At 48.3% G+C, this 19,332-nt stretch overlaps 8 protein-coding genes across 8 annotated transcripts; 2 read left to right on the top strand and 6 right to left on the bottom strand.

Annotated features, from left to right (window-relative positions):
* Positions 1-1,764: 1,764 nt before the first annotated feature.
* Positions 1,765-3,236, top strand: FOXG_11641 (uncharacterized protein). The gene is made up of 2 exons (XM_018391355.1): positions 1,765-2,663; positions 2,715-3,236. The coding sequence occupies exons 1-2, from the start codon at positions 1,794-1,796 to the stop codon at positions 3,153-3,155; spliced, it is 1,311 nt and encodes a 436-aa protein (XP_018249981.1). The 5' UTR covers positions 1,765-1,793; the 3' UTR covers positions 3,156-3,236.
* A 46-nt stretch (positions 3,237-3,282) lies between these two features.
* FOXG_11642 (endo-1,3(4)-beta-glucanase) lies at positions 3,283-4,416 on the bottom strand. The gene is made up of 2 exons (XM_018391356.1): positions 3,512-4,416; positions 3,283-3,462 (listed from the first exon to the last, which is right to left on the bottom strand). Exons 1-2 carry the CDS (start codon positions 4,286-4,288, stop codon positions 3,379-3,381), a joined length of 861 nt encoding a protein of 286 aa, XP_018249982.1. The 5' UTR covers positions 4,289-4,416; the 3' UTR covers positions 3,283-3,378.
* A 2,164-nt stretch (positions 4,417-6,580) lies between these two features.
* On the bottom strand, positions 6,581-8,148 carry FOXG_11643 (oxidoreductase). Its single transcript, XM_018391357.1, has one exon. The coding sequence runs from the start codon at positions 7,995-7,997 to the stop codon at positions 6,651-6,653; it is 1,347 nt and encodes a 448-aa protein (XP_018249983.1). The 5' UTR covers positions 7,998-8,148; the 3' UTR covers positions 6,581-6,650.
* A 1,041-nt stretch (positions 8,149-9,189) lies between these two features.
* Positions 9,190-9,575, bottom strand: FOXG_11644 (uncharacterized protein; the record flags this gene model as incomplete). The annotated part of the gene is made up of 2 exons (XM_018391358.1): positions 9,190-9,289; positions 9,352-9,575. The coding sequence occupies 2 exons, from the start codon at positions 9,573-9,575 to the stop codon at positions 9,190-9,192; spliced, it is 324 nt and encodes a 107-aa protein (XP_018249984.1).
* Positions 9,576-9,623: 48 nt separating this feature from the next.
* Positions 9,624-10,589, bottom strand: FOXG_20586 (uncharacterized protein; the record flags this gene model as incomplete). The annotated part of the gene is made up of 4 exons (XM_018400864.1): positions 9,624-9,675; positions 9,728-10,062; positions 10,171-10,418; positions 10,469-10,589. The coding sequence occupies 4 exons, from the start codon at positions 10,587-10,589 to the stop codon at positions 9,624-9,626; spliced, it is 756 nt and encodes a 251-aa protein (XP_018249985.1).
* Positions 10,590-12,886: 2,297 nt separating this feature from the next.
* On the top strand, positions 12,887-16,616 carry FOXG_11645 (uncharacterized protein; the record flags this gene model as incomplete). Its single annotated transcript, XM_018391359.1, has 5 exons — positions 12,887-12,960; positions 13,466-13,849; positions 13,923-14,924; positions 14,979-15,712; positions 15,775-16,616. The coding sequence occupies 5 exons, from the start codon at positions 12,887-12,889 to the stop codon at positions 16,614-16,616; spliced, it is 3,036 nt and encodes a 1,011-aa protein (XP_018249986.1).
* Positions 16,580-17,882, bottom strand: FOXG_11646 (uncharacterized protein). The gene is made up of 2 exons (XM_018391360.1): positions 17,302-17,882; positions 16,580-17,248 (listed from the first exon to the last, which is right to left on the bottom strand). The coding sequence occupies exons 1-2, from the start codon at positions 17,755-17,757 to the stop codon at positions 16,706-16,708; spliced, it is 999 nt and encodes a 332-aa protein (XP_018249987.1). The 5' UTR covers positions 17,758-17,882; the 3' UTR covers positions 16,580-16,705.
* Positions 17,883-17,900: 18 nt separating this feature from the next.
* FOXG_11647 (uncharacterized protein) lies at positions 17,901-19,282 on the bottom strand. Its single transcript, XM_018391361.1, has one exon. It carries the CDS (start codon positions 19,011-19,013, stop codon positions 17,991-17,993), a length of 1,023 nt encoding a protein of 340 aa, XP_018249988.1. The 5' UTR covers positions 19,014-19,282; the 3' UTR covers positions 17,901-17,990.
* Positions 19,283-19,332: the final 50 nt, after the last annotated feature.

Below are 19,332 nucleotides of genomic sequence, written 5' to 3' on the forward strand. Positions count from 1 at the left end.
CAGTTGGGATGAAATCTGTGTTAGACGGTTTCCACATGGCAGCCTCTTTCAAAGAGAGTAGAAGAAAGTTAGTAGGTGGTCAAGAGTAGTGTTGATGGGGGTTGGGTGAAGGATGTGATGGTTGATTGTTGCGATGAGGAAAGGAAGAAGTCCAAGTTACTGGAGAAGAGATGGAAATTAATACACTAGAATTTCTAAAGATTCTCAGGAAGATCTAGAGGCTGTTCTACAGATTTTCCTCTGTTCTGCCAGTGCCAGATGCGATGCGGCCACATTGCCAGTGGTTACTGTGGTGTTCGACTTGTTTGTTCAAGAACAGTGGAGGTGCAGCCTCTGATACCTGCAGCTAGGTCGCGCATTACTCCTGGCAATGTAACAGATTTGGCAGTGTCATAACAGCTTGAATTGGTTAATGGCTTAGCAATAATGATGGAATAGAAGCTCTTTGGGCATGTCAGGTTGCTTTAGGAGAATGGTATTCGGGAATCGGGAGATGTCATATTGCTTATGAACACTATTACTCTTTGTGATTACAGAAGAAACAACGCAATGTTTGTATAACTTGGGATTTCTCAAACGAAAATCTATTACTTTAGCTTTTTGAACATGAAGGAAAATCAGAGAATAAGTGTTGTTGTCTGTCAAGCCCCTGAATGTCTTTTCCTGACCAGAAAAGACGTAACTCGCAGGCTGTTGCTGTAGCTTGTTCTCGACTAGCGATTACACGTTTAGAGAGACTTCAGATTGACTATTGGATTGCATTGTGAGGAAGAATTTGCTGGGAGTAATATTAATCTGACACTGCAAGCTGCCTAGCCCTCCTCGAGCGAGCACGGTCACCTGAACGGACATTTGGAAGAACCAGCCATTTGAGGAATCCGTCCTATATTCATGGATCAAATTTAGACTGAGGTTCAACACTATTCCCCCATGACTTTCAGTTGATCGGCAGTGGTCGTCGAGAGATACATCATTGGCTCGGCCGACGTAGATCATTGTCGGCACTGGTCGTCCAATCATAAGCATACATTGTGAGATGGACGGGCCTCTGTGAATACGAAAGGCTTCTAGAAAGACGGGATGAAAGGAATGGAGTTACAGATGAATTGGCTAATGTCTATCTTTGCAACTAGCTATCATCAGGCGTTCTTGGCAAGATGTCTTGACCTGGCCAAGTCTCTAGTACTCGTTGTAGGGTAGATGCACTCAAAATGCCTGTCTTGGCAGAACGGAGAATTGTGAAAGTCAAAATACGAATAATATGCGAGATCCATGGTCCCTGAATTACACGGTCGCATCGATTGTGGCGATCGTCGCATGAACGTTAGCATTGGGCGGCCTCTGGACAAAACTGGTTTTGAAAGACGATGACTTCGTTGAAAGGCAGTGATATAACCTTGACAATTGCTCACCCAAAACCTCCTCTCGACTGTTAAGATCTTACTGCAAACTGTACCGCCACTTATGAAAGAATCGTCACCAGAAACGATGGATGTGTGGCTGGGTTCACCATCAGGAAGCTCACGCCACAGGGTCTCGCAGCAAGATCAATGTGATATTAAGTCATGAAGTAGTCATTGCGCGTTAGTGGCAGCTCCCAAGAGGTGATCAGCGGTGGCTGAGGGGTTCCAAGTTGCGACCAGGTTAAATGACCTCATCACCCTTCGTCATATTGCAACGTCCATCCTTCGATAAGCCTGATTGACATTTGAACCGTTATCTCGCCGTTTCACTCAATTCAATTCTGTCAAACCCTCAGTAATTGTTCACCACTACAGTTGTTCATCTTCACAATGTCGATACAAGACGATCACCCCTTTGGCAAAGACAAAGAGAAGCGCTCAAAATGGAAGATCTTTAGCTCCTCAAAAGACAAGGATAAGGAGAAGGAGAAGGAGAAGGACAAAGACAAGCGCAAAAGTCAAGAACTTCAGATCCCAGAAACAGCAGAGACTTCGGGCGATTCGACATACGGAAGCAGTGAACCCAATAACTCATTGACAACAGAGGGCGATCTGAGCAACACAAAGAGTAACAGTGGATTGAGTCCAGGGAAGACACCAAACAATGCGACGCCTACCCCAAACCTCAACCCGAATTCAGGACCAGACTCTTACACCAGTCCGACGATCAAAAGAGAAACGGTGACCAATCCTAATACGGGACAGACAATTACAACTACAACGACGACTACGACTACTACCACGACCGTCACAAACTCCAATGGCACAACCGAAACAATTGAGGAGCCTCATCCTGTCATGGAGTTACCCACCGTCAGCAACCAAGACGTCACACCATCTCCCCCGCATCCACCACCTGTAACACAGCCCGAACCCGTACAACACATAACGCCTACACCTGTTGAACCATCCCCAATTACCCCAACAGCACGTCGCAAGAGTTTAGAGACTCCAGGCCGACGCCTAATTCCGCCCCGCGATCCAATTCCCTCTCAGATTTCCAGCTCAGATAACAATTCACCTGCAATTCCTGAACGAAATGTCAGACGCTCAGCGGAATTCGTTCCAGCGCCTTTACAAGTTGGCCAGGGCGCTGTTCCGCCCCCACCTCCGCCTGGGGATAAACCTACTGTGAATTATTCCCGGCCTGCTAACAAATCGACATTTGCGAATTTGAAGTCCGCTGCCGCTGGTATCCATGTAAGTGCCCTTCAATTGAGCCATCTCAATCCATACCGACGAACTCTACAGGGCGCCGGCGAAACTCTTCGCGGAACACTAAACTCCAGCGTCGACAAACACTTCGGCGGCACTCCCCAAGCAATTGAGAAGAACCAAGCAGCCATCGACGCAGGCCGCTACGAGATCGACAACCGCACATTCTACCACCCAAATGAATACCGTCTAACACGACCAGAAGGCTCCGGTCCTTCCCCCGACAGGCTGCCAATTCCTGATGCTCAATACGACGACCCGCCCTTCAACATGGGAAACACGACAGGAAGTCCTGCGGTGGCGGATAAAGAGAGGGAAAAGAGACATAGCAGATTGGGAAGCCTGTTTGGTAAGAGTGGAGGACGGTCGGCGTCGCAACCTGGTGCTGATGCGACGCCAAGAGCGGAGAGGGGGAAGTTGAGAAAGAGGAGCAGTTCAGGGCCGGGGACGCCGAAGTTGAGTGTCGTGGGGGAATAGTTTCGCGCCACGGGAGTTGTGTCGTATATCTAGCTTAATGCCACATTACGTACTCACCACGTGGAAGATATTGAAGGCAGGACTTTGTGATACTGACGCCACCTGATGCTTTGGCGCATCCACTGATGTTGAAGTATCCTCATATCAAGACACGAATGTTCATAACGCCAAAGTTCATTATTGGTATCTGAAGATAAACGAGATCTAAATGATAAATGTCCGACTAGTTCGAAACATAATGGGCGACATATTCAACTTCCATATGGTTTCCAATTCCATCTTTGGTGTTGGTGTTGGGAACGCCAGGCTATAATCTTGTTAGTCAACGTCTCTCTTCTTCGGATTCTTCGACTTACCCAATCTCCCCCAACGGCAACGTTAAAGATGACAAACATAGGACTATGGCAAAGACTCTTCCAAACCTTAGCATTGCCGACTTGAGCGCCCGTAACACGATGAAAGACCCTTCCATCGAGATACCAGGTAATAGACTGAGACCTCAGATTGCTGCTTCGTCGATCAAACTGGACCCGCCAAACGTGATAATTGCTATCAGGAAGCTGAACATTGGACGCAATGCCATTGGGCTCATTGCAGATCCCGCCAGGAGCTTGGTCACAGTGAACAGCGCCATAGCCAATTTTCTGCCCGTTGACATTCTCCATGATATCAACCTCTCCGCAAGCAGGCCACTCAACACCTTTTCGGATCGCATCACCCAGGAGCCAAAAAGCCGGCCAGATTCCCTGCTTACTCCTCGCCGAGTTGCCACCCAGACGCAAACTCGCTTCAACTCTAGTGATCTTTCCAAGCTTGGGCGTCAGAGTATACTTGCTCTCAATACGAGCAGACGTCCATTTCCGCGTTGAATCTGAGAACTGGGGAATCAGCTGCAAGGTGTTCTTGCCAGACTTTCGAAGAACACTTGTGCTTTTCACGTAGGCTTGGATTTCATTGTTGTAGTTCTTTACGCGCTCGATGATGTGCCATGTGTTTGTGCTGGGGAATGTGTTGGCTTGGCCTTCGAAGCCTTGCTGCCAGACGCGCGTGTAGCCGCTGTAGGCGGGTGGTTGGACTGCCGCTGCGATGGCGAACAGACATGTGAAGATGGGGAGGATCCAAGGAGACAACATGGTGAGAATTGTAAAGATAAGGGGGGGGACAAGGAAAGGAATGCTGCGGTGTTGCCGCGTAGAAGGGAAAGGGAAGATAGTGCAAAGCGCACTTTAAGGAGAGTCGTCACGAAGTTGGTGAGAATGAGATACCGTGAACACCATCATTTTCAGGGAAATCCCCTTGAATATATAGATTTCCCATCTCTTTTCAGCTTACGAATGCCATATCGGTCTAGAATGCTAGACGCCGTTCTGATAACAATAGCTTGGTGTCTGGAACATGTCTAAGGCCGGTTTCAATCCTTAGATCCAACGTGGGCTAACCCGGAACAGTGAGGCTAAGCCAAACGCAGCGCATTTCTCAACGCCACCATCTTCAATAGTCTCGTTTCTTTGATTGAAATATTGGAATTTTATGGAATTGTGGCTTGATGACCCTGGGCTATTGTGGAATTAAGCTTTGGTCCCTGATTCCAGGGCAAAAAAAAGGTTAATGAATCTGGATAAGCGCTGCTGCCCATGCAAGGAACGCGCTACTCTATTGGGCTCATGGGAATGACTGAGGAATTGGATGGAAGTCTGGGTTTTTGAGAGAGGTTTGAGGGTGAAGGGATGGGGCTTTGAGATGTCCCATCAACTTTAAGATAACCTTGGTGGTATTAACAGAATCCTGAACGTGGGATACTCTAATCTATACATCTCGTAAAGCATTCAAATGAAGGTTGTGCTGTGTTTCTCCTTGCCGGCAAGAGTCGTCGCCCCGAACACGCACATAGCATTACGTGCCTCCATCACATCCCTTCAGGTGGCGCCATTCTCGTTAGATCCTCCACAACAGTAGTGCTGACAATAGTGAAGAAGCCCTTCATGTGTACAAGGAAATAAGAGATGACGGCCATAGGAACCACTAACGGGATTACACCCAAGAGCAACGGCGGATTCGAAATCAGGCGCCCGATCAGAATCGAGACCAATGCCCAAAAGGCAGGACCGATCATTTCCATGTCTGAAAATTCTGATAGTTCAACCTCTTTCAAGTACGGGCCAGCTTCGTAGCTCATCGCCACAAAGCACAAGGCGAGACTTGCGAAGAGGAACATAGTGTCCAAGCCGAGAATTAGCGTGGTAAAAAGGTGGAATATTGAACAAGTTTTATGCATGACGTAGAAAGATGCGATGTTGGTAATGACGGAGCAGATGAGAAACCAGAACAGGAATCTGCCGAGACTTTGGGCTGACTGGTGGTCAACTTGTTTGTTGATGGCATCTTTGCACTTCTGTAGAGTGCACTCTTCCCCGGGAGTACTGGGCTCGTATTGTTCGATATCTTGGAGAACAGCTTCTGTAAGGTTGAGCGATCCTGGGACACGTTTCACACAGGACTTTTTCTCCTTCGTGATTCTACATAGACCTTGAAACTTGAATTAGCGACTGAATGATGACGACGGTAAATGAGGATCGACCGGATTCGTGATGCATGGGGCAGTCGCTTACCAGAAAGTCCGAATTGGTACTTATCCGGTAGGTGTTCGGCAAGATGTTCGCACTCTTCTCCCTAAACAAGCGCGATTGTTCTGCGTGGCCAGTTGACGAGGCTGTATTGCGGGTACGTTACCGTTCGGCCTCCTGACAGAACGCATATTGTAAGGGCGAAAATGACTAGCCCAAGATGGTAAGTAGAGAGAGGGTGTTGGGGAGATGAGAGAGTTGCCCTTACTTATATTTATAGACGCAACTAATATCCAGTTCCTCATTGTAACGACTGTGAATAACAGACTGTGAATAAACCATGCGATGTCGTATTTGCGTTGGATGTAGAAAGAGAAAGCTGTTGCCTTGGTAGAAGCTGACAATGGTGGATGACTCTGAAAGTCTGGTGAACAGTAGGGAAGGAGAAAATGTCCTGCCGGCAGCCGTTCTGAAGCGCTGGCAGGGATGCATTTCGAAAGAGCCACCAGTCGGGTTTCCGTGCTAGACAGGTATGTTTTTGGCTGCAATCTAATCATGCGGCTCAGCGACCAAGCCCCCGTGAGCTGTAGTCACTGTGCACTTGTGACTTGTCAAAGAGCGAGTGAGCCATTCCCAGCTTAGGCGACTACGTTGCAAAAACGGGGCAAGAAAATGCCTGGCGAGATGTCAGACAGTCTAGACATGCAGGATACTTCATTAGTGATTACCCCCTGGTCTTACAACTGCCGATGCCGATGGGAGGGGTTAAGCTTACGAGAGAAGCTTAACTCAAATCTGCCGACCTCTATACTGGACGTTTCAAAGTGATATCGAGAGTTTCATCCTGGTAGCAAAGTTGGGAGCGGCTTCTAACTTTCGTATATATCAAACTATCCTTCTAATCTAATTCGCTAAATCATAATTTTACAAGTCATAACTCCAACTCTCCATAAGGATGAGCCACTTGTGACAGGGCAGGCCACTTGTACAGCTTATGCTCTGTATCTTGAGCAGCCTGCTGGAAGTACTGCAAAACATCATTCCATAGACTATCCGCATTCTCCTGCTTGCTCAAATCAACAGGCTCCAAGTTATTGGCAATCTGGGAGATTTGGATTCCAGCTGCAGCAAGTCTCTTGAGAACATCATCGTGGTCGAACCTTTGCTCCATTGTTCCAGGAATCGAGACCTTCTTAAGTGTCTCGACGAATCTGGGTTCTTGGGCGCTTGCGCGGCCGATACCGACACCATCGATGATATCGAGAGAGTCAACCATCGCCTTGACGCTCTTGAAACCTCCAGTGGAAAAGATCTTGATATCACGCTTCAAAACCTTGACGATCTCCTCGGCTTGGACAAGGAAGTAGTTCTCTCGCTTCTTGTTCTCTTCCCGCTCATGAGCAAAGGCAAATTTCTCGTAGTTTCCTCCAGAAAGCTCAATAAAGTCAACTTTGGCATTCTCGAGAGCGATGGCAAATGCCTTGACATCTTCGATATCAATACCGCCAGGGGTGTACTCGACAGAGTTGGCCTTGATACCAACGATGAAGTTGGGGCTCACACGACGCTTGATCTCAGCAAAAACCTCAAGAACAATGCGCATTCGGTTCTCGCGGCTACCACCGTACTCATCGGTTCGCTTGTTGGTGCGAGGAGAAAGGAACTGAGCCAGGAGATAACCGTGAGCGCCGTGGAGCTCAATGCCGTCGAAACCAGCCTTGTCAAGGAACTCAGCGGCGTGAGCGAAACCGTTGATGACGTTGGCGATATCTTCCTTGGTAGCAGGTCGAGGAGCAGCGAAACTTCTTCCAGACAAACCAGAGTTGACGAGCTGGACGTCTGAGGCACTGATGGGGTTGGGGTTAATCCACTCCTCGACCTGACGACCAGCATGAGAGACCTGGGCGATCAATAGACTGCCGTTCTTCTTGGCCTCGGTGGCCATCTCCTTGAAGCCGTCAAAGCGACGACCCTCAAAGGGCTCATCGGCGGGGATGACGAGGTTGCCGGGGGCTTCGAGGTTGATGCCGTCGATGATAACGTTGCTTGTTAGGATGGTTCCCCAGCCTCCAGCACCCCAGTTTCTGTAGAGGGTGATGAGCTCTGGTGTAGGATATCCTCGAGCAGAGACGTCTTTGGCATCCCATGTGGCGAGCTTCTCAGACATGGCTGCCTTGAGGAAGCGATTGGGCGCTTGTCGCTTAGCGAAGACATAGTCGAGAGGTTGTAGTAGAGGCGAAGGGTCAACGACCTCGTTTCCGTATCTTGCAGGCGCCATTTTGAAATATTAATTATGATGTTTTGAACAATTTGTTTGATTCTCGGAAATGTAGACTAGCAAGACATGGCGCGGGAACTCTTTATATAAACTACTCTATAAAATTCCATGCAAATCTTGCGCCATAACAAAAAGAACAGACCACTCCGCAAGATCGCGACTAGGTTACAGTAAAAGTCCGCAAGTGGAGTTGGCGATGGGGCCCTTGCCTCGGCACATGAATCGTTTAGTCCTAATCCGCCGGCCGAGTTACTCAGCGGAGTATATGAACCGGGCCCATCGAACATTCTGTGACGTTTTCAATAACGTTATGCACCGCGCGGTTAATTCCACGGACCCTATCCGTATTTATAAGCTAGAACAAAGCCTGTTGCTTTCAAAGTTTGTTGGTTGTTGTTCAAGCTTTTATTGGTCACATTCAGAGCAACGTGGATCAGTTGTTGGTGCAGGGTTGGTCAATTATATGCATGTTCGATGTTCTGATACCTCGAGGCCTTTCGTTTCGAAATTGTCACGATTTCCTTATAAATGTTCGTATACAAGGTCTGTACGAGATTCTATACATCGGGGCAATTGTTGCACCGAATAAAGGCACGGCCCCGCAGGCATTGACGCATTGGACAAGATTGCCGCCTGTCTCCACTTCAACGCCGCCTTACAATAGTAATTTCGAGGCGATTGTCGATCTACGCATGAAGAAACATAATGGCATGATAACGTGCTGCTATCTCAATTAATCCATTATTATTAATGCCATGGGAAATTCAGTTAGGAAAGGACTGACCAGAGTAGAATAAGAATCACCCAAATCCTCCAAACCCTTTATACACATTTGTATCAAAATAGGTGCTGTCATTGTTTGCTTCATTGTCATTGATGATTTCCATATACTTGACTTGGCTTATCACATAGAGCCTATTAACTATATGGTGTGTTACGATTTAGTGAGTGAAGTTTTCATTGAAGGGCCGCCCTGCTAAATATTATATGCTGGACTCAAGTCTCGAGAACTTGGCTACATTTTGAGTTCTCAGAGCCTCCAAATGCTCTTGTGAGGGTAGTTTATGCCAAAACTATATAGAATTTCAACAAAAGTCAGGGTCGCCCAAAGGAGAACTTATGCCTCTTGTAGCAGGCGAAGCTTCAGGCTGCATCTCGCGTAGTCTTTCACAGGTGTGCATCCTGGTATTCTTCACCAATGCACCTCGATCTTCTCGTCAACGATCTTTGCATTGGACCACTCGACAATCTCAGTTTTGTCCTGAACAGCCATTGCACCTCGAAGTACATCGCTTAGTACAAAAGCCTCAGCGGCCCGCCAAACCCAGCAGATGCAAGATTCCGCGCGATGCACTGTCGTGACCTGGCTCCGAAGTAAAAGCTGTCACGCAACATCTCCTGAGATGGACTCAGCCATCGCTCCGGCATGAACTCACGTGGGTTTGGAAAGGCCTCGGGATTATGATGCAGCATGAATGCTCCGGCGCCGACGCTGGTACCAGCTGGGATGTTGGGCAGACCAGGAAGTTGCATTCCACCAGGAGGGACGATGTGACGGAAACGAGTTGGATTAGCCATGGCGAGACGTAGACTTTCTTTCACGACACCAGTTAGATAAGGCAGAGATTAGACATCTTGATCAGTATTTTCGATGACTTCCTTGTAAACTCGATCGTATCTGAAAACATGGTTAGTACTCTTCGGAGATGGAGACGAAGCATATGTATTACTTCTCGGGATGTTGAGCTAAGTTCCAGCATAGTATCGACATCGTCGTTCCCGCAGCGCCGGTACCAGCAAACATGACACCAACAACGTGGGCTATAGCCTCGTCACGCGAGATACCAGCAGCCAGTAATCGACCTTGGAATGTGTCGGGCTCATTGTCCTTTTCTTCAACGATGCTTTTGTCAGCCACGCGAGTGGCATACTCTTGTATCATATCAATACTCTGTGCGACGACGATCTTTTTCTTGTCAAGCTTCGCAGCCCACTCGTCGACAAAGTCATAGAGCCAGCCAGGCAAGCAGAAAATGCGACCTCCAGCGACGAAGTTGTTGATGAACTAAGTGACGCAGAGTCGACCCTTGTCGATGCCGTTGAAATACTCGCGGAATAGGTATGCTGTCATCGGATCTAGAGCGAGAGCACGAGATAAGTTGAGAACATCTACGGGGGCACCGTTTGTCTCAGCCTTCCTGCGTTTCATCTCAGCCATAACGTCATCGAGAACCTCGTCAACGTCTGGTTTGCTTTTTGCAATACGTTGGTGGGCAAACATAGGTGCAACGGCTTTCGCCTTTGGCGCCCGATGAGCCGGGTCCAGGGCTGAGAAGATGGTCTCAAAGCCTTTGACGTCATAACTACGGTAAACAGGACTTTTCAAGTATCCTCCGTTCTTGACGTAGATGAGATTAAGGGCTGCGCCGTCAGATACATCAACTTCATTGGGGCGACTCTCACAACTGGACCATATTTCTTGTGCAGCCCGTCAACGACGCGGCATTCAACTCCTGTCCAGGTGAGCCACCATAGCCAGGTCGGGGGTGAATCGGACGATGAGAGGGCCTGGGATGTTACCGAAGGTGTCATTGTACAGTCGCCACAGAAGGGCAGTCAGAAGCGCCACTATGATAGCTGCACTGACGCGTAGAGGGCTTACGAGGCCTTGGGTATCATTAGAAGTGTCGACAGCCATGATGTCTGAAAGCTCCAGGAAGTTTGCGGGCGGAGGAGAGATGGTAAGTCCGAGGTGAAATGAACAAGGGGTGAAGATCAGCTAATAACGGTCGCGAGGCAGAGTTGAGGCTTGAAGCGGGGTGAGTTGGTGACGCCCGGCTTTCGTGAGGTTGTCATTCAAGGTGCATGCGTGTTCAACGTTGTTACTCAGCAATAAGCGTGTCTGACTTGTGCTGCAGTATCAGGTATGGCTTGAAAGGAGCAAGTGGCAATGTGTGTTGCATGCACAGGAGGAGGCTCTACGAGCATCCATTAGGTTCAAGCAAGATGCAGTACGTAATTGGATGTCAAGTTGTCAATCGCCATCTTCAAGTAAAGAAGTGCTCTCACTGGACCTCAATACAAGACGAGCCTTCTACTTCTTTACTTTTTCCTCAGCCTGATTCTGTACATCTGAGAGAAGTAGCACACCACGCATATGCAAGTGCACGCCGGTCATCCTTCAGACCAATAACATCCGGCCTTCCGCTGTAACACAACATCTGCAGTTGCACGCAAACGAAACACACGAAACATCCACGCGCCCGCAAGCCCACCACCTACATACGACTGTGTATTACCTGGCAGGTGCCTGTAATACAGGCTCTTGCCCCTCTGTAGTAACGCCTCAATACCTGAGGCTCACTATAGCCATCTTCTGAGGCTCTAATTCCCCTCCCCAACATCCACCATCTCTACACTTACATCCGTCCATTGCTTCCATTTTAGCCGCTTTTCGCGCTGTAACAAAATTACAATCTACCTTGCATGCATCCACACACAATCCGACACTATGAGTTTCGGTTTCTCCGTGGGTGATATGCTTCAACTGATTGATCTGGCCAAGAAGACTCGGCGACGCGCCGGCTCAATTCAGGCAGATATCCGATGAGTATCGAAGCCGTCGGACGATATAGATAAAGAGTAATTGACGGACAGCAATATCAGAGTCAAAACGCTGTCAAATGTCTTGCGAGACTTCGAAGATGTTATCCCCGAGCGTGCGCTACCAGAAGCCCTGTCAGAGTCTCTCAAGGACCATTGTCGACGTTTGCACCCGCTTACTAGAAGAGATACAAACGGTGTTACTCAAGTACCACGCTTTGGACGATAAGAATGGTAAAGCACGAAAAATATGGAAGAGACTCCGCTGGGAACCGGATGACGTTAAAGATATGCGGCAGCGATTAACCTCCAATATTGTGTTGTTAAGCACCATCAATAACACACTGAATGGGTAGGTTGTCCGTCTACTAATTCCGGGAAGAGGGAGTCTGACAAACCCGCAGCCACTCTCTGGCCAAGGTCCAGGAGGGCATTGATAAGCTTCATGACTTCAATGGAGACCAGGAGTTCAGTATTATCACGGAATAACTCTCGTCGTTACAAAATGTAGCGCAGCATAAGGATGTCTTGACCAGAATCCAGTCCGGTACTGGGAAATGGTTCCTCACCTCTCAGCAATATGTGAATTGACGAGAGTCAACTCGCAGCACGCTTTTCTGCCCCGGTCTTCCAGGTGGAGGCAAGACCGTCATTGCTGCATCTATCATAGATGATTTACTGTATAAGTTCGAGACAGAGGACAGACTCGGTGTCGCGCTCATATACTGCAGTTATAAAAGACAGCATGAGCAAAGTGTCGAGGCTTGTATGGCTAGTCTGCTCAAACAACTTGTCCAGCAATTACCCAAGATGCCCCCGACTATACGCACTTTGTATAGTCGGCGGCAGGATCGAAGGGAACTGAGGTTGCACAAAGTGTGAGAGTGTCAGGTTTGAGCGAAAACGTTGATCTCGTTTCCTCCGCAGAGCCTCATCTCTCATACGTAGCCCATCGTAACAGAACTTGCTATTCCATACTATACCCTGAACTCCATACCAGATCAGGATCGACGGTTGACTGCAGCCTGTGTGATAGAGACGAATGTATTACTGCGGCACATCTAATGTAGAGTGACCAACACCGTTGCTCGAGAGCAGATCAGGCTCGAAAGTCTTGTCTCACAAAATGAGGGGAAACATGATGGTGTGCAACCATTCCAAGCTGTGTTACCCCAACTTATAACAAGGCTTACAGAAAATGGCGTGTCGCTACTTGGCTGCTTTAGTGAGACCGGGCTGTCGTACTGTACACCTCGTTGGGTTCCTGGTATTGGCATCTTGCTTATATGGCCCTCACCTCCCATCTTCGCCACAACCTATCATGTGATTCACCACGTTACTCAGCACTACCCCCAGCGAAGTATGCTTACTTTACTGTAAACTACAGGCAAATAGTGATAATACGTCAGGCTCTCAATTGACTGCGCATAACCAAACCCCCTCGATTGAGTGGTTCGAAATGGCATTGTGTTGAAACGTTAAAACGGAATATCCCGCGTTCACAACTGATTAGCCACGTTATGTTCTGAGGAAACCCGATATCGTTCTTCATAGCTTTTCGTTCGTGTGTACTTGGGCAATGCCCCAAATCATGAAAACAATAGCACCAAGGACCGTCTTTCGTGTGGTAAAATTCACAGATTTGGATAGTGGCTTCTGACTTCTGGGCATGGACATACACTAAACCACAATGCCACAATTATCTTTCACAAGTTTTAGGTTAAAGGACCAGAACAGGCTTCAAGCCCCAGCATAAAACCAAGGACGACACTGCACTGTCCTCACTGCTGCCTAGGGTGATACTTTGTGACGAGAGGGTTGGACGAGTGCTCAGTTCGAACTCACGGCAATCCTTTGTTCTACAGCTTGCAGCAGCTTCTCAACTTGGACACACTCGGAACAGTAAAGTGGTTCCTTACTAGCAGGGACGTTCCGGAGATACGGTCCGTCAAGGACGCTTTCAAAGCTGTCGAAATTAGTCCAAACCTCACGAACACTTCCAAAGACATCCGTGCCTTTCTCGACGCCCAGAGGATCTGCCCAACTCACGATGAGCCCTGGTTTGACACAGACGAACACAACTTTCTCTATGCAGCGCTGATCTGTGAGATTGCAAAGAACAAGGCCTACAGAACTAAGCAAGGAACCATTGATGCCCTGAAAAGCTTCCCCAGAGGCTTGGAAGACTGCTATATCAAGTCGTTGGCCAGGATTTCAGGACTGCCCTATCACAAACAGGACCTAGCCAAGTAAGTTTGATGCATAACTATACATGAACCTAGTGCCCATACGCCGGCCAATAATATTAACGTACTGTCACAGGCGAACCTTTCGAATCCTTACATTGTCGGAAAAGGAACTTACCCTGATGGAGCTTATTGACGCCCTCAAGTCTTATACTGATCCTGCCAACGATGGCATCAAGTCCAAGAAAGATGCACTTCGCGTTTACGATAGAGTAAAGGACGTCTGCAGCCCGTTGATCACCATGGAAGACACGAATGGTTCTCAGAAGATCTCACTGTGCCACAAGTCAGTCAAGGACTTTTTTATCGACCCAAAGAACAAGAGGAGAATTGAAGAGTACCTGCCGGACTTCTTTATCGACGAGAACAAAGCGTTAGAGGAGCTTGGAGTCAGTTGCATCGAGTATCTCAGTGAGGAACGATACCAAGATCCGTCTGACCTAAAAGCGCTGTTCACAAGGTCAGAGTCATCCTACAACAATGCTTTCCTTCGCTACGCCGCCGTCTTTTGGCATCTGCATATGCAAGACATAACGCCAAGCTCTGAAACCCTGAAGACTGTTAAAGACTTTCTCAAGAGCCCTGCATTTTGGACTTGTATCTACGTACAAAGTCACGCAGCTCCTCATCTTTTCGCACGGTATAAGTGGGAAACAAGTCATTATAAGCCGATCCTGGGAACAATGCCTAATGCAGCACTTCAATTTGCACTTCCCCTGCTACCATGGAAAGAAGACTCTTCGTCCGCAGATTACGTATCGCTGGACCGCTCATTCTGTGCTTTTGTTCTGGACTGGGGCGAACTTCTTACTAAGAACCCTGATCAACTTCATCATGCTGTTCCGCTCACTCTTTATAAACCCAGCTGTCACCTCAAAGCTCCCAACGGGCTTCAAAAAGTTCACATCAAATATGTTGCCAAGTTACTCGAATCAACGACCGAGATGCGTGTATTGGAGTCGTCGTTCTCTTCTACGGGTAAGAAACGTGGTAAAATACTGCAGCTTCAGATCATTCGCGAGAACGGTTTGATGCCCCATCGCCGGGTCAAAGTGAATCAAGTGGATGTCTTCTCTCGGTCGAAGTCTGATCAAAGTAGAGAGGTCGTCCTCGACTCATAAGCCCCTGACAGCGAATGTATCACCACAATTGCCCGGAATAGCAAGAAGGGCGACCCCTTTCTACAGAGTTGGAAAGTAAACAGTCGTGATTTGAGTATTACTCGTTGCCTTCTCGGGGACGGGTCAGGGAACCGAGTTGATCAGGCCCCTCCGCAAGTGTGTAGAGACCTGGACTTGGGACTGGATGGCAAAGGACAATGGAATCTAGTACAGATTGATGTCGTTACACAGCCGACTCGAAAAGACTCGGATTCAACGACTCGGCTATTCTATTTCCGTAAGGGTCAATGCCTGGTTCATCCCCATGAAAGAGCAAAGTCACCCAATAATGTAATCGTCAGCAACTCAGATTCCCAAGACAGTAGTTCAGGCTCTGATGACGACTCTGGCTGGAGTTCGGACTCTGATGATGACTCTGATTCAAGTGATACGCACAGTATCAATGGGGAGAGGAATGGAAGCCTGGAAACTTCAGATATTCTGGATGGAGAACGCAAAGAGCCGATGACAGAATGTCTTATCGTGGCAAATGACTTTGGCAGACCTGTTTGGCGACCAATCCAGACCGACCACTTATCATGGTCTAGGATAATAGGCACTCGTCATCCGGCATTGCCTATCGTAGCTGTCTCTTATAAGTTTGGTGGGCTCGACTTACTCAACGACGATAGTGGCTCCAGTACAAGTTTGGAAATCTCTGAAAAGGGGCAAGACAAAACGCTAGAGCCGGTGGCAGTGTCACGAGGTAAAGCAACCACCTACTCATTTTACGACGAATGATGAACATTCAAGCTGACGTTCAATTAGAGGTGCAATTCTCGCCGTGCGGGAAATTCCTCACGCTTTTGTCCATCAGCCTCTACCAGAAGGACGTCTGTGTGGAGTGTCAAGTCACCGTGTCATGCTTCGAATTTCTTCAAACTACTTCTGGATATAGCTTCCAAACTCGCAAGAATGGCATATTGACAAGCTCTAGCTACAGATTCCTGGGCAAGGTCGACGAACTACCTCGACCGTACATCATGACAAACTGGACAGCTGAATACGTTGTCTTGGCTCTGCCTCCATTGACCTATAGTCCGAAGATCATTAAAATATCGCTTTCGCCTCTCGAAGATCAGGCCAGCACGCCAAGAGAATTCCCACCAAGAACATCGACACTCACCCATCCTTTGTTCTTCCCACAATCGATTATTTCCCGCGGCCCCCATATTATGTACGGCGATGGAGGCTCACATGAGAAAGACAGTTACTTATATCTCGTCTTGGACACTCAAGATCCATCATCATCGTGTGCAGAATCAACGCTGCGCTGTGGACCTGGCCACTTCCGGGGATTGGAATGCCCTGCAAGTACACACAATGACAAGAGGACTGGAGTCAGCGGTCCAGTGGTAATGGGATGGAAACTATCAGGCAGTGGCAAGGCCGGAAAGACTGGCGACGGTGAAGACGATGGAGGTGCTTCTGGAGAAAAGCTTGCATGGCGGGAATGGAACAATGAAGACGAGGTTTCTGAAGATGTCAAAGCCAAGAGGTCGGCTACGGATGAGTATGACTTGTTGCGGGGTGATTTTGTGGGAGAAACATACTCTGTTCCCATCCGATCCGGGCTGAATTGGACCAAAGAAGGCGTTCTTAGTTATTAAATGCATTCCATGTCTGATATTGGCATATATTCATAGTATCATTGGTGTTAGAAAGCATTGTTAATGACTGAAGTGAGAGTGCCAAAACACTAAGTTCCTTTTGGTTGAGCTGCTATGACCTTCTGCAAGTTCCGATCACGCTCTGCCAGTGACTCTGCTGTTGGTAGTCCATAAGCCTGTTCCGTTTCCGTCGTGATCTTATCCGTCCAATCCCCATCAGCATCAGTCCCTTGCTTAGTCGCAGACGTCCCCTTGAGACTAACTTCGCCTGCGTCATCCCAACAAGCCTCCATAGTATCTGCCAAATTATGCAGAAATGCCCCGATTCCTCCAATCCCGCCGGCACTGTTATATGTCTTGAATGGTCCAGCTACCGCCCAACGCGGCGCTATGCTAGCCTCAACGATAGTGTCAAGATCTTCGACTGAGACAACGTCGTTTGAGACTAGATGACAAGCTTCGCGGAATAGAGCGAATGCTAGACGGTTTCCGACGAAGCCTTGGGTCTCTTTGTTGATTCTGACGGGGCGATGACCGGAGCCGAGATTCTTGAAGTAATCAATGGCAAATTGAGTTCGTTCTGGTTCCGTATGAGGCGAGGGGACGACTTCAATCAATGGCATTATATGAGGCTTGATGACGATATCAGTAGGACGGTTTGAGAAGGAGAGTTGATCGAGCTCACCGGATTGAAAGGGTGAACCACGAGAACTCTGGTCTTGTCCTCTAGATCCTCCACCTGTCTCGATGCACTTATCCCAGAGGTGGAGCTCCATAAGTGAGCACTTGAAGGTGCGTATTTAACGACCTCAGTCCAGTTGGACTTTTTGAAATTAACACTATCAGGTCCTTGCTCTTGGACGATTGTTGCGCCAGAGCAAACTTCTTCGATTGAAGAGCATATGAGCAGTCGACCGTCCGCAACGAGTTTCTCGACTGTAAGATCAACCTTTGAAATTTCTTTCTTTGTTGATTCAAGATATACTGGTAAGAGCCTTTCGATATGCTCCGTCAAATCACTGCGGACGTCGTACAGTCTGAGGTTGGCGTTGGAATAGCGTAGGTGCAGTGCGGCGAATGAAAGACCAATTGTGCCCAAGCCGATGAGGGCAATTATTTCTTTCTTTTCACTTTCAGACATTATACCAGCTTTTACTATGGTGAATGAAAGGACGGTTCAGAAGTCTATGGCGTGATGATAGCGCGAATTTTGAGGCTGAAGTCTTGGTGGAGAAGAGGGGAAACTGACCCGAGGTTAAAATAAGTGATCACATTGGAACATAGTCGGCTGACAAACTATTCATATCTCTCAAAACTAGTCTTCTATCTATATCTCAAAAATTGTACAGAGTCTAATTTATGTCTTCTTCTTTTTTACAGAGTAACAACGATCTTCTTAGCCGAAACTCCCTTGGCGAGCGTGTTGATGCCCAGCTGAACAGCCTCTAAACCCTTCCCAACAACCTCCGCTTCCGGAACCACCTTGAATTTACCCTGCTCCAAAGCAGCAGGTATATAATTCCCGAAAACAGCCTTGGCAACAGGGGTGTTGATAATACTAATCGCAAGAATAGTCTTGGCCTCAACGCCCGCGACTACAGAGGAGGCAGATCGAACGCAAATGAGCTTGCGAAGACCATCGGCGTGAACAATCGATTGGCTTGCGCTGTTCATGCCGTCTTCTGAACCGCTGGCGTCAAATGCACCCGCGAGCTTCTTACCGGTGAGGAGAGAGGCGATGTCTTTGGTGACCTGGGGAGACTTGTATTCGAAAACGTGGTCTGCTCCAAGACTCTTGACGTATTCGTGGTTTTTGGCAGATGCAGTCGTAATGACTTCGTAGCCAGCCGCTTTAGCAAGTTGAACTGCTGAACCACCGACACTAGATGCCCCTCCCCAGATGAGAACCGTCTCCCCAGTAGGCGTAGGGTTAAGACTAGGATATCTCATCGCCAGTGTCACATCGCCGAAAAGCGACCACGCAGCCGTAGCAAGCGAAAGCGGCAAAACAGCAGCTTGTTCAAAGCTCAAACCCTCCGGAATTTTAGAAGCGCACTCGGCGCGAATAACCGTGTATTCCTGGAATGCGCTGTGCGCATTATCCTTGGTAGCGAGTGACGTCGCATAGCCCAGGACTCTGTCGCCGGGCTTGAAGGCGGTGATATCAGGGCCTACGGCTTCAACGGTGCCGGCGACATCTTCGCCGAGAATAACGGGGTATTGCGAGGGTTGGATGAAGATGCCGACGTATTGGTTGGCGATGTCAACGGGGTTGATCGCAATGGCTGAGTTTTTGACGAGGATGTGGCCTGAAGATGGTTCGGTGAGCGGGGCTTCCTTGACCTCGAGTGGTGACGTCTTTGCGGCGACCAGCCAGGCGGCGTTGTTGGAAGGCATATCGGCAGATGAAGTAACTCTAAAGACAATACAATTTAACTCAGATAGATCTATCGTAAGACAAAAAATAGAGATGTAAGTGTAAGCGCTTGCAGATGTAAAATCTTGGCTACGAGTAAGATTGACCTCGAATACTCTTCGTCATTCCTAACAAAAGGACCCGTTCATCACGTCAATTATCGTGTGGTTGGCTGGGACTTGGTCCACGATCGGTTTAGCGGCGTTTAAGAGAGTTTTTGGGCCTCGGTGCTTGCCGCGGTATTGTCTCGTTCTGTCCAATTCTAGTGGATACACGATCTTCGATCTTAGCTTCTGTTTG

This window comes from Fusarium oxysporum, chromosome 10 (assembly GCF_000149955.1).
Source record: "Fusarium oxysporum f. sp. lycopersici 4287 chromosome 10, whole genome shotgun sequence".
Classification (NCBI taxonomy): domain Eukaryota; kingdom Fungi; phylum Ascomycota; class Sordariomycetes; order Hypocreales; family Nectriaceae; genus Fusarium; species Fusarium oxysporum.